The sequence below is a fragment of the Stegodyphus dumicola genome, chromosome 10 (assembly GCF_044657685.1).
Source record: "Stegodyphus dumicola isolate Sdum_Otavi_A_Nest chromosome 10, ASM4465768v1".
NCBI classification, from domain to species: domain Eukaryota; kingdom Metazoa; phylum Arthropoda; class Arachnida; order Araneae; family Eresidae; genus Stegodyphus; species Stegodyphus dumicola.
The window spans coordinates 58,602,485-58,616,042 of NC_140777.1; the positions used below are offsets into that span (position 1 = coordinate 58,602,485).

The window sequence follows — 13,558 nt, forward strand, 5'->3', positions numbered from 1 at the left end:
GCAAACTCAGGGTAAACCCCGGGTAAGCTGCAGCTACACCACTGGTCCAAATAAAATAAATATTAATAGTAATGAATAATTGACTTTTTTTTTTTTTTTTTTTTTATTTGTGTGAGGGAGAGAAAACAATATTCGGTTCTTTCAAAAATGTACAAACTTTTCTTTGGAAACTGATGACAGTGTAAGGCTAATTTTGTGTTACCTTCGAATTCAGATCAATTTGTTGCTTATGTAACTGTTTTTACTCAAAACTTATTCACATATTTGCTTTGAAATATTTTGGTGTTTTCAATAAATAAATTTTTATTAGTTACGTTTTCATTAAACTCTGATTTAAATGCATTGCTATATATTTAGTAAATTTTTGTTGCATGCTTTTAATGTTTTGTCTTTCATTTATAATCATCAAAACTTCTTACATATTATTCCTATGATATTTTAGTTTTCTTAAGAATTTACTAATTTATTGTTGGCAGCTGCATTTTGTCCACTGGAATAAAGAAACGTTCCCAACCTGTGCTGATGCTATTCCGTCTGCAGAAGGCCTTTCTGTTGTCGCTGTATTTTTACAGGTAATAAATATCATTTGAATGTCTAGAACAGATGTTCCTAGCTGGGTCCAGTGTTGCCAGAAAATTTTCAACTAAAATAGCAAAAGTAGACTCAAAAAAGTCGCAAAAATCGCAAATGACAGCAGAGATCACGTGTTTTTGTGACGTCGTAGTTACGCTGGCTCACATGACCTCTGACGTCATCACAAATTTACCATGGATCTTATAAGAGATAGACTAACCCAGTGGGCGGGGCACGCGTCACCGACATGTCCGCAAGAAAGAGTAGGGACGATCTGGTTTACTTTAACACTGAAACCTATCGCGTTTGTATCACATAACTGTTTTTAATTATTAAATGTGATACGTTGCATATTGATGAGATTATGAAAGTCACAGTTTTTTTCAAATAAGATTTAATATATCTCATTAAAGCACTTTTTACTGCATTTCGCGCATTTTTTTCACGCGTAATTCTTGTATAAACATCTTTGGTAAAACGGTAAAAAAAAATTTATCAGCTTAATTTTGCGTAAAAATAAAGTAAAATTAAACAAGATTGATAGCACGTGATGCTTTGAAATAAATAAGGTAAAATTAAACAAGATCTGGTAATTTTTTTTTAATTTAATGAACATTTTCAGGCAGTGATTTTCAAAACTATAATAACATTACAAAACGATTATTTATTTGATGATATCATCATTAAATTATTAACATTAAAGTGGATTATTTATTTTAGTAATTTTTAAAATTTGAAGCATAAAATTTTCTGAGTGTAATGAAGGGGGGGGGAAGATAAAATAAAATCTAGAAGAGCACTCAGAGTTTATATTACGCCCTAAAGGAACCTTTTTTTTAACGTTTTGAGTGTTACCTATATTTATTGAATATCATGTTCTTCGCCCGTAAACCAGATACATTTGAGAACAGCATATCTTTCCGCACTGGAGATAAAAATGTTATTTTCCGTACAGTGTTACCATTGCTCGGCTTGAACTCGTTGAGTTTATTAATTAAAAATTCGTTAAAGTTTTACAAAATATGAAATAGATGAAAACAAATTCGACATTCGGCCGTCCAGATGCCCATGTTTGGGCAGAGGATTACATTATTCAAAATTTGATGGCTCTATACCGTCGTTTTTGTCGTAGTGCGAGAAACATACATGTATTCATGCAGATTCTTCATTATTTAATTTCTTTAAATATAATACAGGGTGATAATATTTGGTAGCAATAATTTGAAAGGAAGCACGGGCATTTATAGTGAAACCGCGCAAAATGCCGCTTCGAGCTAATAAATTAAATTAGCAGTAAATAAAAAAAATCTTATGCAGAACTAAAAGTAAATTTAAAAAATAATCACTATAAAATACAAGCAAAATTAATTATTACGGTTAAATACAATTTTAATATTAGAATTAAATGTATAAAAATTAAGTAGTCAAAAGTGTTTATCACTATGATGTATTATGAAATATAATTGAAATAAAATTCCTTTATAGAAGTTATGCTATAATACTCATCCATAATTTAAAAAAAGCAGCTCAATTTAGAATTTTAAGCAAAACTTTCAAAAATTCGTTTTAAAATATTTTAGTATTTTTTACTTATTTACTTTAATAAAAAGCATAAAAATTGCAAGAGAAAAATTGCTTGTTTGAAATTTTCTATTAGTTCAGATTAAAAAAATTATTTTCTAAAAGTAATTACAAATTTTCTTGCAGCATAGAAAAAGCTAAAAAAATATCCAGACCTGAAAGCATGCAATAGCTTTATAATTATTTGGAAAGCTAATTATGCCTGATAAATATGCTAAATTTTTAAAAATCGATCTCAATTTCAAAAATAAAAATATGGAGAAATTCTAATATGTGAAATGAGGCGCTACAACCAGCTTTTTCTTGACAATTATACACGCTGCAATAGGTAACCACTGTTAAATTTCTGCAAGTCGTCCCTACTCCTCCGGATGTGATCAAGGTGACAGTCGGGAACGTGTCCCACAAGGGAGAAAATCCATTTGGATTGGTCTATTCCTTATAAGGTCCATAAAATTTACCTTCTATTGGTTTGGTTTTGTAAGTTACAGACTGTATTTAGTTCTTAGATTTCTATATTACATGTCTTAGCTTTAACGAAAATTTTAAAATTATATTGCTCATTTTCAATTGTTTAATATCCATTTCTTTCTAATTAATTCTAATTTAATTCAGGTTTGAATTTTAAATTAATTTGCAGGTATCCATTCTTAAGAGATTCCTCACCTTTAGACTGCTAGCTCTTGTGTATTAAATTTTTTGAACTAGCAGTTAATTTTTTATTTTTATTTTTATTTTTAATTTAATTTAATTTTATTATTATTATTATTATTATTATTATTATTTATTTATTTATTTATTTATTTATTTATTTATTTATTTTTTGCTTAAGTGTGAACATTTTAACTGAGGGATGCTTAACAGTCAGTTTTCCGTTCTGTACGGTGGATCTGTTTCAGATTCTGATTACTTAAGAAGGCCTTGTTCTTTCACTATTAAATTAATTTTTGTTGTGATTTAGAAAAAATGCTACTGCTTTTATTTTCAAATCATTTCCATTGCTTAGTTCTTAGTAATATAATCAGGAGTATGAATTTGATTTCTCTGTTTAGGTACCCAAATTATGGCACGCTAGCTGCAAGTTCGTTTGTTCGATTCATTATCGCTATAAAACTGGGAAGGGAGGAAACTGACTTAAAAACAAAATGCATGAAGGACGAGGGAAGGTAGTGAGAGGTTCTGAAGCATATATATATATATATATATATATATATATTGTTTAACTTTTTCACTTCCGTTACCCCTTTCTCGTTATACCGGCATCGGGCAGTGTAGCCTTGAAAAGGAAAGCCCGCATCTAAATAAGATAGCCAGATGTCAGCTTCTTTTTAAGCCTAAATAAACTATTTTTACTTCCTTGTACGAAGTAAAAAGGAAGTATTGTAATCGCGAAAAGTTTCAGGCAGCATATTTCAACAAAAATATCCATTTTGACCGCTTTCGAATCCAATTTAAAGATGCTTTTGCTTGATATCTCTACGTAAGGACAGAATAAAAGACTCTTTTCCTCCAAAAAATTATAAAACTGGTTTAAAATGAATTTTGAAGAGAATTTTTCGTGGCGTCTGTACGAACGTATGTCCGTACGTATGTACGTATCTTGCGTAACTCAAAAACGAGTAGCCTCAGAACGTTGAAATCTTGTATATAGGACTACTATAACATGTAGATGTGCACCTCGTATTTTGGTTGCAATCGGCCGCGCCAAACGTATATAAATATATTTATAAATATATTGTTTGTAAATTGTACATTTTTTGCTTTAAAAATGATTGAATTGTGTTGTTCTTATCTTCCGGTTAAGGTTTTTATGCTTTTAGTAAATCTGTATGCAATATTTTTAGAATTATCAACAATTTAAAAGTTGTTTAAATGCCGCTAAGCCTAATATTTTTTTTTTTTTGATGGCGGCCATTGCTTGTTTACATTTGAAACAGCAGAGTAGTGAATTTGTAGCCAACCTAGAAAAACGTAGCTTCGCAACAACAAAGATAACGCCTTCATTTATTATTGCGATTTAAATCATGCTTAATCCTTTGTGGAATTTTTTTCGAGAAAATAAGTATTTAAGATTTACTTAATTTTTAATAATTAGTAATTTAATTTTTAATAATTAGTAATTTTTAATACAAATATTTTGAGCTTTTATGTATTTTTGCCTTGTCGCGAAGTGAGAACTGAATTGATTGAATGAGAAATACTCAATCGTCTGTGAAAAACTGTTTCTTTTTTCTTTTGTTTGCTTAATTTCTTTTATATATCGTTCTAGCTTTAGTATTTAAATAGAACATGTGGCAACGATTAGATAATTCTTTAAATGATATAAATTTTGTGCATTCTGTGTTATAATATGAACGAAATATAATACTGTTAAGTAACCTAGCGTCAGAGTGTCGCTATGGTAAACAAATAGAGTGAATTTTAAAGAATGCATTTATTCTATCGTGGTTTATGCGATGTCGGCGAAGTAGATTTAATTAAATCCAATAAGTTTAAACGAAATGCAAGAAAAAATGCGTATAATTTAAAATTCCGTACAAGGAAGTCATGTGGTGTACACATCCGATTTTTTAATATAAATTTTAATTGATAAATTATGTTAAGATAAAAGCATTTTACGATATATTAAACAAATTTTTGAAGTCGCAAAAAATAGCATAAGAAAATGATGGATGTCGCAAAAATTTTGCTAAATCGCAATTACTAAAATTTTAGTAGCACAAGTTTGTTGAAAGTCGCAAATTTTCGTAAAATCGCACGATCTGGCAACACTGGCTGGGTCAGTATGTATTTATGTATGTATTTATCTATGTATTTTGCATAACTTAAAAACCATTAGCAGTAGGACGTTTAAATTTTGTATATGGCATTCCTATAATATCCAGCTGTGCACTTCTCTTTTTCATTGCAATCAACAGAACTAATATATATATAGTTTTCTAATGATAAATTATATATATATATATATATAGTATATACCCACCCCCTTACCCGGCCCTTGTTTAGGAAATTGTTGGTTGTAGCCATATATGTCCAATTACAGATGTGTTTTAAAGTATGAAAATATTCATACTTTAGCAATGTCAAATTAAAAGAAAAATTTAATTTTTGACAAATATAACTTTTAATGCGGTCTCGCGAGTCTTGTACTTGTTTGGGAAGGTTATGTACTCATTATGAGAAAATAAAATTATAAAAGACATTTGATTCCTATATGACAAAAATTGACCCGGTTATTTAATTTCAAAATTTGAGGTTTTCAATGTCATTTTCAAAACCAGAAGTATCCATTACTGTAAAGGATTTTTCATTACCATTGAAGGATGATTATCATTGACGAGTGGTATCGGTTGATCTGACTCTATAACTGAATGAAACAGCATTGATATAAAAATATTTTTTATTATACACACAAGAATGAGACTCGTATCCGAAGCATTGTGTAGTGATCTTTTCACTCCAACGGCGCAGGCCAGAAAGAGGCTGTGAACAGGATAGGACTCTTGCTGATTGGCTACACCCTGATTATGAATATTCATAAAGCATAAAATATGATACATAGACAAATACTTTTTATCTTGAATTGCGTGCAACATATTCAAGTTTTCGTGTACATACTTACTGTTACTTTGTTGGATTACAGTGCTCGTTATGCCTTGAGGGATCGGTTAATAATTCGTGGAAATGAATTTAAATGAAGTTCAGCAAAAAATGTATGTACTTTAATAGGCCATACAAGTAAGTCATGCGATGTCCACATAAGATTTCTTACATAGTTTCCACGATCTGCAATGTTTTTGATTTCCATCCATTGGTAAACATTTCCTTGATTAATGAAGTAGTGATTTCTTCAATCTCCTTCTCATCTAAGCCTGAAAAAAATACCACTATCATGGTCTTGTGCTCCTCCTTTTCAAGTTCCTGAAAACCCTCAGTGATTAGTTCTTTGTTTCCCTTTACTGTCTCCTCCACATCATTATTACTTTCATCCAGACCTAGGAATTTACCCACAGAGACACCTCCTCAGGGTCTGTTTTAGACATATTGACTATTTCAGATCATTCACAACTTTGCGAGAAAACAAAAGCCTTTGCAAATTCCCCAAACTTTAAACAAAATCATCATAGTGGCATCTTCTTTTGCATAAGCTCCCTATCCATGTCTCACGACATTGTGAATCCAACTAGTCTTCTCAAAATTTTCAAACCAGCCATTGATGGCTTTAATCACTTCATCTTCTTTGTTTGTTCCTGTCTTGTTTTGCAAAATATTGGTCTATATCAGTTTTGACTTTCCACAAATTATCTATGCTATTGCCAGCACACTATGTTATCCAGATAGAAAGCAATTTCTCAGCTTGCTGTAATATCTCTGATCTTTTTCAAGTTCAAACTAGCTCGCTGAAAACGATTATTAGAGGATTTAAAGCAACATAAATCAGCGTAATATTCATAAACTTACAGAACTAGTTATAAAGGTTTAAATAAAGAATGTATTTCTTCAGCTGCAGAAAAGCAAATGATGAAAGCGAGGCCAATGCTCAGGCAATAAGAATGAGAGGTAAGAAGTCAAGCTATTGTCACTATCTATTATTAAAAATGAAAACAACTGTGAAATAATTTCCTTTAAAGCTGAAGGTAAAGATGGCTTGGAATTGGGATCTTTAACTAGAACTGAAATATTTTTATGAATGTGAAACTCGTCTAAAAATTTTAATTTTCCAACAGAAGTTATTTTTTGACTAAATTTAACTGCAGAAAAAGAAAAACGGGATTTTCTGACCAACAGTATAGGGTAACAGAGGATTTATGTGTTTCTTTCTTTTCTAACATATACTTCATATGGCTTAGCGCTAAATTTTAAGGACCTCTTATTTTGACCAACATAAATGAAACCACATTAACAAGGGATCCTGTTAGCATCCCATGAGTTCATATCCGGAATAGGGCTCTTAAGTACAGAACTGCGAATTTTATTGACAAAAGAGAAAACGACCTGAAAATTGAATGTAAAATAGTTATTCGATGAAAAGAAAGAAATGGCAGTTTTATAGTTATTTGATGGAAAGAAAGAAATGGCAGCAGAATTCTCATCTCCCAAAACAAGAAAGTACTTTTTGATGTGTTAAGATAAACATATTTTAACTCCTTAATTTAACAATTCTCATCTCATTGCATCAAATGTTAGGCGAAAACCTCTGTCATTATCAACTGCATTTAAGTAGTTTAATTACCACTGTATTCTAGAAAAAAAAATAAGTGAATGAGGGTTTTGAACATCCATGATAGTAATATTTCTAAAGGTGATGATGACCTGTTCAGATAACAGAAATCAACTGGACCCTCGTTTGCCCATCTTAATAGGAGCTCCTTGTAGCCATTATGATTTTGTATCAATGATGTAGCAACATTCGTTTCTTTTATTTTAATTTCTGTAGAATATTTTATTGATAAATTACTCTTTGTTAGTTTAGGGCAGGTTTTTTAAACTGTGGGTTGCAACCCTTTGGGGATTTCTGCACCTGCAGCAGGGCGTCGCCAAAAATTTTAGAAATTTTGATATTTCTTATTATAATAATTTTACAATTACCAAATATTTTTACACAATGTGTGAAAATAAATAAGAAAATACAGGCAAAGAAAAAAAACGAAAACTTTTCGACGCATTCTTTTTATAACCTAAAAATTCATTTTCCTTGCTTTGCATGTGACGCTGTCATTTCATCTGTTACTGATTTAAAATTTTCTCATTGTTCTATGTCTTAAAATTAGAAGTTAACCTTTAACTGCTGTGAGCGGTCTGAGAGACCACTGAGGATTTTCTAACGGTCGTTTCCACTCCAAAAACGGAGAATGGTCTCTGTATATCCTACCTTCCCAAACCTGTTTCACAAGATCACATATCTAGTTTCACACTTCTAACTTTATTATGATTTCGGTTACCACGTTTTTTACTTTTTAAGCAGTCTGGGAGACCTCTCACAGCAGATATGTACCAGTTTAATGCACGATAGACATTATTTATCGGATGCTTGTTTTTCGTAAAAGTGGTAAATATGGCTTTATATTTTACGAGAAAATGTCCCGTATATCTCATTCAAGAAGAAATTGAATATCTTGTCAACAATATTTTTTATGTAGAATAGTCTGATTCTGAAGAATCATGTTTTACAGCGAAAGCAAAAGTGAAAAGGAGCTTTCTGCTGATGAATATCATAATTTTTCTAATGACTGTGAACAAAATGACTATTTTTATGGAAAAAAAGCACTTCAAATTGTGCAAAAAAGAACCAAATCGGGTACCAAAGTATAACACAATAATTCAGCTCCTTGGTCTGAAACACCCTGCTGTTCCTGTCTGAAACACCCTGCTCTGCTTACAGCAGAGCCCAAAGATACTTGGAATTTATGTTCATACATATTGTTCCAGTCCCATCCTGATGCTACAAAACTGAAAACAAAAAAATTTATGCTTTTATTAGCTAATCAAATTATTAAATCACATCTGAAAGCTGGGATAACTTCCGCTTTTTTGCTAAGGGAATTTAAGGTAACAATTGAAGAATCCTTGGAAATAAAGATAATGGATTTATCAAATAAAAAAGGAAAATTGGAAAAAAGAAAAATATGTAGTCTGTGCCCATCTTGTAAGAAGAGAAAAACAGCATACAAATGTTTGGAATGCAAGGAACCAGTGTGTCTTCAGTGGTCTCAAAAATGTGTTTTGACTGTGCATCATCTCATGATTCATCCTTGTAGACAAAGATATACTAATCTTTTATTTATCAATAATTAAGTTCATTGTTGTAGAATTATGGTTTAATTGACAGTAATACTTCTTAATAAAGTAATACATAAATAATACTTTCATATTTTCATGCATGAGTAAAAAATCTTTTTTCTTTAAAACGAAGAAAATAGTTATTTTTTATATGAATTTAACTGCATAAAATTAAATGATATATGATTAAAATATATTGATTTAAAAGAATTAGTATTCTATAAATATGCATAACGTTCCTTAAAAAGGCATAAAAGTATGTATTTTTACGCGTTTCTGTGAGACCGCTCACAGTAATTATACGGAAAAAATTGTCACAGCAGTTAAAGGTTAATGACCTAAAACTGCAGTAGTACATTACAGTACAAGTGAAAAAATTGAATGTTTCACTCATGCATGTGTTGGATTTGCGCAATACTTATGGGGTCCCACAAAATTTTTGTAAATATTATATTATGGGGTCCTGAGGGTGACGAAAAATCTCAGTGATAAAAAGGGGTTGCGACTGAAAAAAGTTTAAGTAACCCTGGTTTTAGGCATTAATAAGCTTGTGTTCCTTTAGGGCATTAATAAGCTTGCAGTATATTTTTGTGTTCTAATTCTAAACTGCAAGTCAGTGCAGCAATGCATTTTTAAGGTAATTGATTATTTTTTTCTTTCACTGTATAACCTTGATTCTGAAATTTATGTTTGTGTTTAGGAAGGTGAAATGAATTCTGAAATTGAAAAACTGTGTGAAGTGATACCTAGTATTCTAGAAAAAGACCAAAGAGTAAACCTTGAGAATGATATCAATCCAGAATCTCTGTTTCCTTGTAAGTTTGATTTATTTATTTTATTTACTTATTTTTTGGTAAATATTCGTAGGAAATGAATTTTGTTTCTTCATATATTTTCGCCTTAGTTTTTTAACGCTAGGTGCTAAAATTTTTTAAAGTGTTTGCATAATTTTCCCCTTCCTCTATCATAGTTTTTTTCTTCTGACAGCTAGTTTATTGGTAAATTTATTCCCTTGATTTTTTAAAATTTGTATCCCATGTATTAGCATTTCATTCATTTTATTTTTGCTTGCATTTATTATTTAAAATGTATTTTGTGCAGATTCTTCGTTAAGCTACATAAATGTGGCAGGTGTTTTTACACTTAAGAAGCTTTCCAGATATATGATTTCATGTTTATTTAATTTCTGTTATTTATATTCCAGCTCATTGTAGCCTTATCTATGCTGATGTGTATAATCTTTCAGAATCTGAATCTTTTAATCAGCCCTCTTCTCTTTTATTCCTGTAATGAACCTCATGGGAACTGTGGTCAAAACTCATTTACGTGAGGTGCACCTGAGGAACTAGTGCGACCTCGTCTGCCTCACTTACCATTGGAAATCAGCTCAATATCCATCAGATATTGTAATGTTAATATTACTATATATTCTTATTGAATTGTAGGTTTTTTTAATGGAATAATATTGTGATAGCTGCCAGTACTTTATCTGAGACTACTTTTCATTTGTTATGTTCTTAGTGTAACTGCATTCATTGGAAATTAAATTACACATAATTTCCCACTCTCAAATTCTGGACACCAAAATTAGTTAAGAAAAGGGCCCTGTTTTATGATGAAATACAGTCTTTTGAAAGAAAAAAAAAAGGGGGGGGGAGAAACACTTTAAAAAAATAATACAATCATCTGGAAATTTTTTATATAAATTCTTTCACACCAACTATGCCAGTTGTTAAATTTTCAAGTCCAAAGAATGTTAATTTTGGTCGTAGCATTTGTTCTACTACACAACTAGCATCATATAAAACAAGTAACATTTGCAGACAGTTAATCTTTTTCATTGTTCAATGCAATTCTTTGAAGATATAACTAGGAAAGACTGTACAATTTTCTTGAAGACTATATAGACAGTGGAATGACTTCAAACATGGTTACATAATAGGGATGGATGAAGTGGGTTGTTTATACCAAACAATAAGCTGTTACCTGCACTTAATGGACATGGCTGTGCAAAGGTGCTGGCAACAATGGTTCTACAAGGTACTCATTGACGGAATCAAGGCTGTGGGTGGTGAAGGTGCATGGATGTTAGGCAAGATTGGATGATTGTGCAACAGGCCCAAACTGCTCCAACAGCATCGTCTGCTGTCCAGTGTGCTACCAGTATCTTTTATATTACTTCTGGCACCATCCACCATCTCATGGCCCTTGGTTAAGGTGGGTTTGCACTCACAACAGCCTTTCGTATGTCTGCCTTTAACCCCACAACAGTGGCAGAGTAGTTTAAAGTGGTATCATAACGATCACCCTGACTGGTGCCACACTGGCATCGCATAGTGTTCAGCTATGAATCCTGCTTCAGTCTTGGAGCAGATGGCCAGGGCCGGATTTACGTATAAGCTACGCAAGCTATAGCTTTACCAAAAAATTAAAATATAGTATAAATAGTATTAAAATATATTACCAAAGACTTATAAAGGGCTCCAAATCTCAAGTAGTTTAGGGCCTCATAAAGTCGAAATCTGGCTCTGCAGATGGCTGTTGAGTATGTGCGTGTATAGAGAGTCTAGGGCCAGCGGTCCCAATCCATCTTTGCTTTGCAGCGGCACATAGCCATTATCCCTGATGTCATGGTGTGGGTTGCTATCTCTTACAACAGCAGGTCGACCCTAATCATCCTGCATACAACTTTAACAGCCCGATGATATGTTGATGACATCCTGTGACCTTTTTTCATTACCTATTACAGTACAATATCCTGGAGCCATTTTCCAATAGGATAATGCAGACACAATATGGCTTCCATAAATGCTGGACTGTCTCCAAGCTATTGATTCCCTTCCTTGGCCATCAAGGTCACTAGATCTTTTGCCTGTCAAACATATGTGGGCTATGATAGGCTGATAGATAGAGGCACCCCAAATTGTTGCAGATCTGAAATGCTAGTTGAGGTATGTATCATAGGATGAGATAAGAATCTTTATCACTCCTTACTTATACATTTACAAGTATGCATCTCCACCAGTGGAGTTTCACCAATTGCTGATTTGAACATTAAGTGTGCAGTTGCCAGTCACTGATGGGTCCTATGGTCTTGAATTTTTAATCATATCACTATCTGTGAAATGATTAAAAATCTGTGCTTTATTCATATTTAATTTCAATAAAAACAGTAACTTTCTTTATTATGGGTGTATATTTTTTTCCCTCCAGAAGACTGTACTACCATAAATAAGCATTATTTGCAGATAATAATAAACATGGTCTTTGCTTGTTTCCAATATTATAAAAGTGCATTGTGTAAGTTAATCACCTTGGAGTCATTTTATTTTGACATTTTGCAGAAAGCGCTATTTTATGCCATAAATGCCATAAATGAAATAGGCCTCTGGTAGCCGAATGGATAAAATTGCTGAACACCGGTAATTCATCCTAGCTTTGAATCCCAGTATATGGACTGGCTGTGTTGGAGAATTCTGTGATTTTCTCTATGCGTAAGAACATGAATACGGTTTAGTTTTCCTTAGAGAGCCCACCACAATAGCATGTCTTCACTCAGGCTAGTAACTCTCAGGTATAACACCATAAACAAAATAGATTTCTAACCAGGGCTGAATTAACTGTTTAGCAATGTAATCACATGCATAGGGCATCAAGAAAAGGGGGCACCACAAAAATGATCTTAGGTATTTAAGAAAGAGGATACCAAAAAATTTCTCTTTGCCAGTTTTACCTTGATGTGTATGGTGCAGCTAAATTAAAATCAAGGGAAAAAGAAGGAAGGAAAAATTGGTGTGAACATATATGGGGACACCAAAATCTTTTAAGTGCTTAGGTCCTCTATAGGTCTTAATCTGGCCCTGTTTCTAACAACCTATATGTTGGGTTATCCTATATGTTGGTTGACAGCAAAATTTCTAACTCTGCTTCTTGTGTTTTCTCTTCTTCACCAATATTTTAAAGCAGCTTAATCTAGAGTACTGAACTGTTCATTTTGTTATATAAATCAAATGAATATTGAAAACAAGATGAGTGTGAGTAATGGAAGAATAAACATAACATACTCCCTTGTCTATTTCCCCCCTTTTTTACTAATCTTATCGCACAAAAATCAAGAGTGGAAAATCATGAAAATAATTTAAATTCTGAAGGTCACGGTCAGTAAGAACAAGACAAATGGAAATTAGTTATGGATAAATTACAAGTAACTACCACAGTATTACTTCTTTAAAAGAAACCTACATTCCAATAAGAATGCATTGTGATATTAAAATTTCTATATCTTATATTTTCATTTCTATTTTCTTGTAACTTGTTCCATTCTTATAGTTTCCTCTGCTACTCCATAGGTCTAAGATCATCCATGAATAAATAAACAAGGTGAACTTGAAGCCAAATCAACAAAATCATAGACTGAATGTTGGTTCACATTTGCTATGCTGTGATGGTTGGGTTTTTGTCTTGGCTGACATAAAGTTTAATATTTAGAAAAGGTTCAGTCTGACCTTCACAGATTTTTTGCAAGGATTCATCTGTAAGATAAAAGCAGTCGCTGTGTGGACGAATCTATTTTTAAATGTAGCTAACTCGTTTTCTGAATGCACTGAGGGAGGGAGAAATCGCA

At 32.0% G+C, this 13,558-nt stretch overlaps 1 protein-coding gene across 5 annotated transcripts in view; it reads left to right on the top strand.

Moving 5' to 3' along the window:
- LOC118188233 (carbonic anhydrase 1-like) overlaps positions 1 to 13,558 on the top strand; it is a 104,716-nt gene that overhangs the window by 73,883 nt on the left and 17,275 nt on the right. For all 5 annotated transcript variants that reach the window (XR_004758078.2, XM_035358628.2, XM_035358625.2 and 2 more), the window contains 2 exons: positions 477 to 572; positions 9,635 to 9,749. Coding sequence is in view for 4 of the 5 variants with exons in the window: in XM_035358628.2 (XP_035214519.1) it covers positions 477 to 572; positions 9,635 to 9,749 (211 nt within the window). In the remaining variant the exon portion in view is untranslated. The remainder of the gene's footprint in view (positions 1 to 476; positions 573 to 9,634; positions 9,750 to 13,558) is intronic.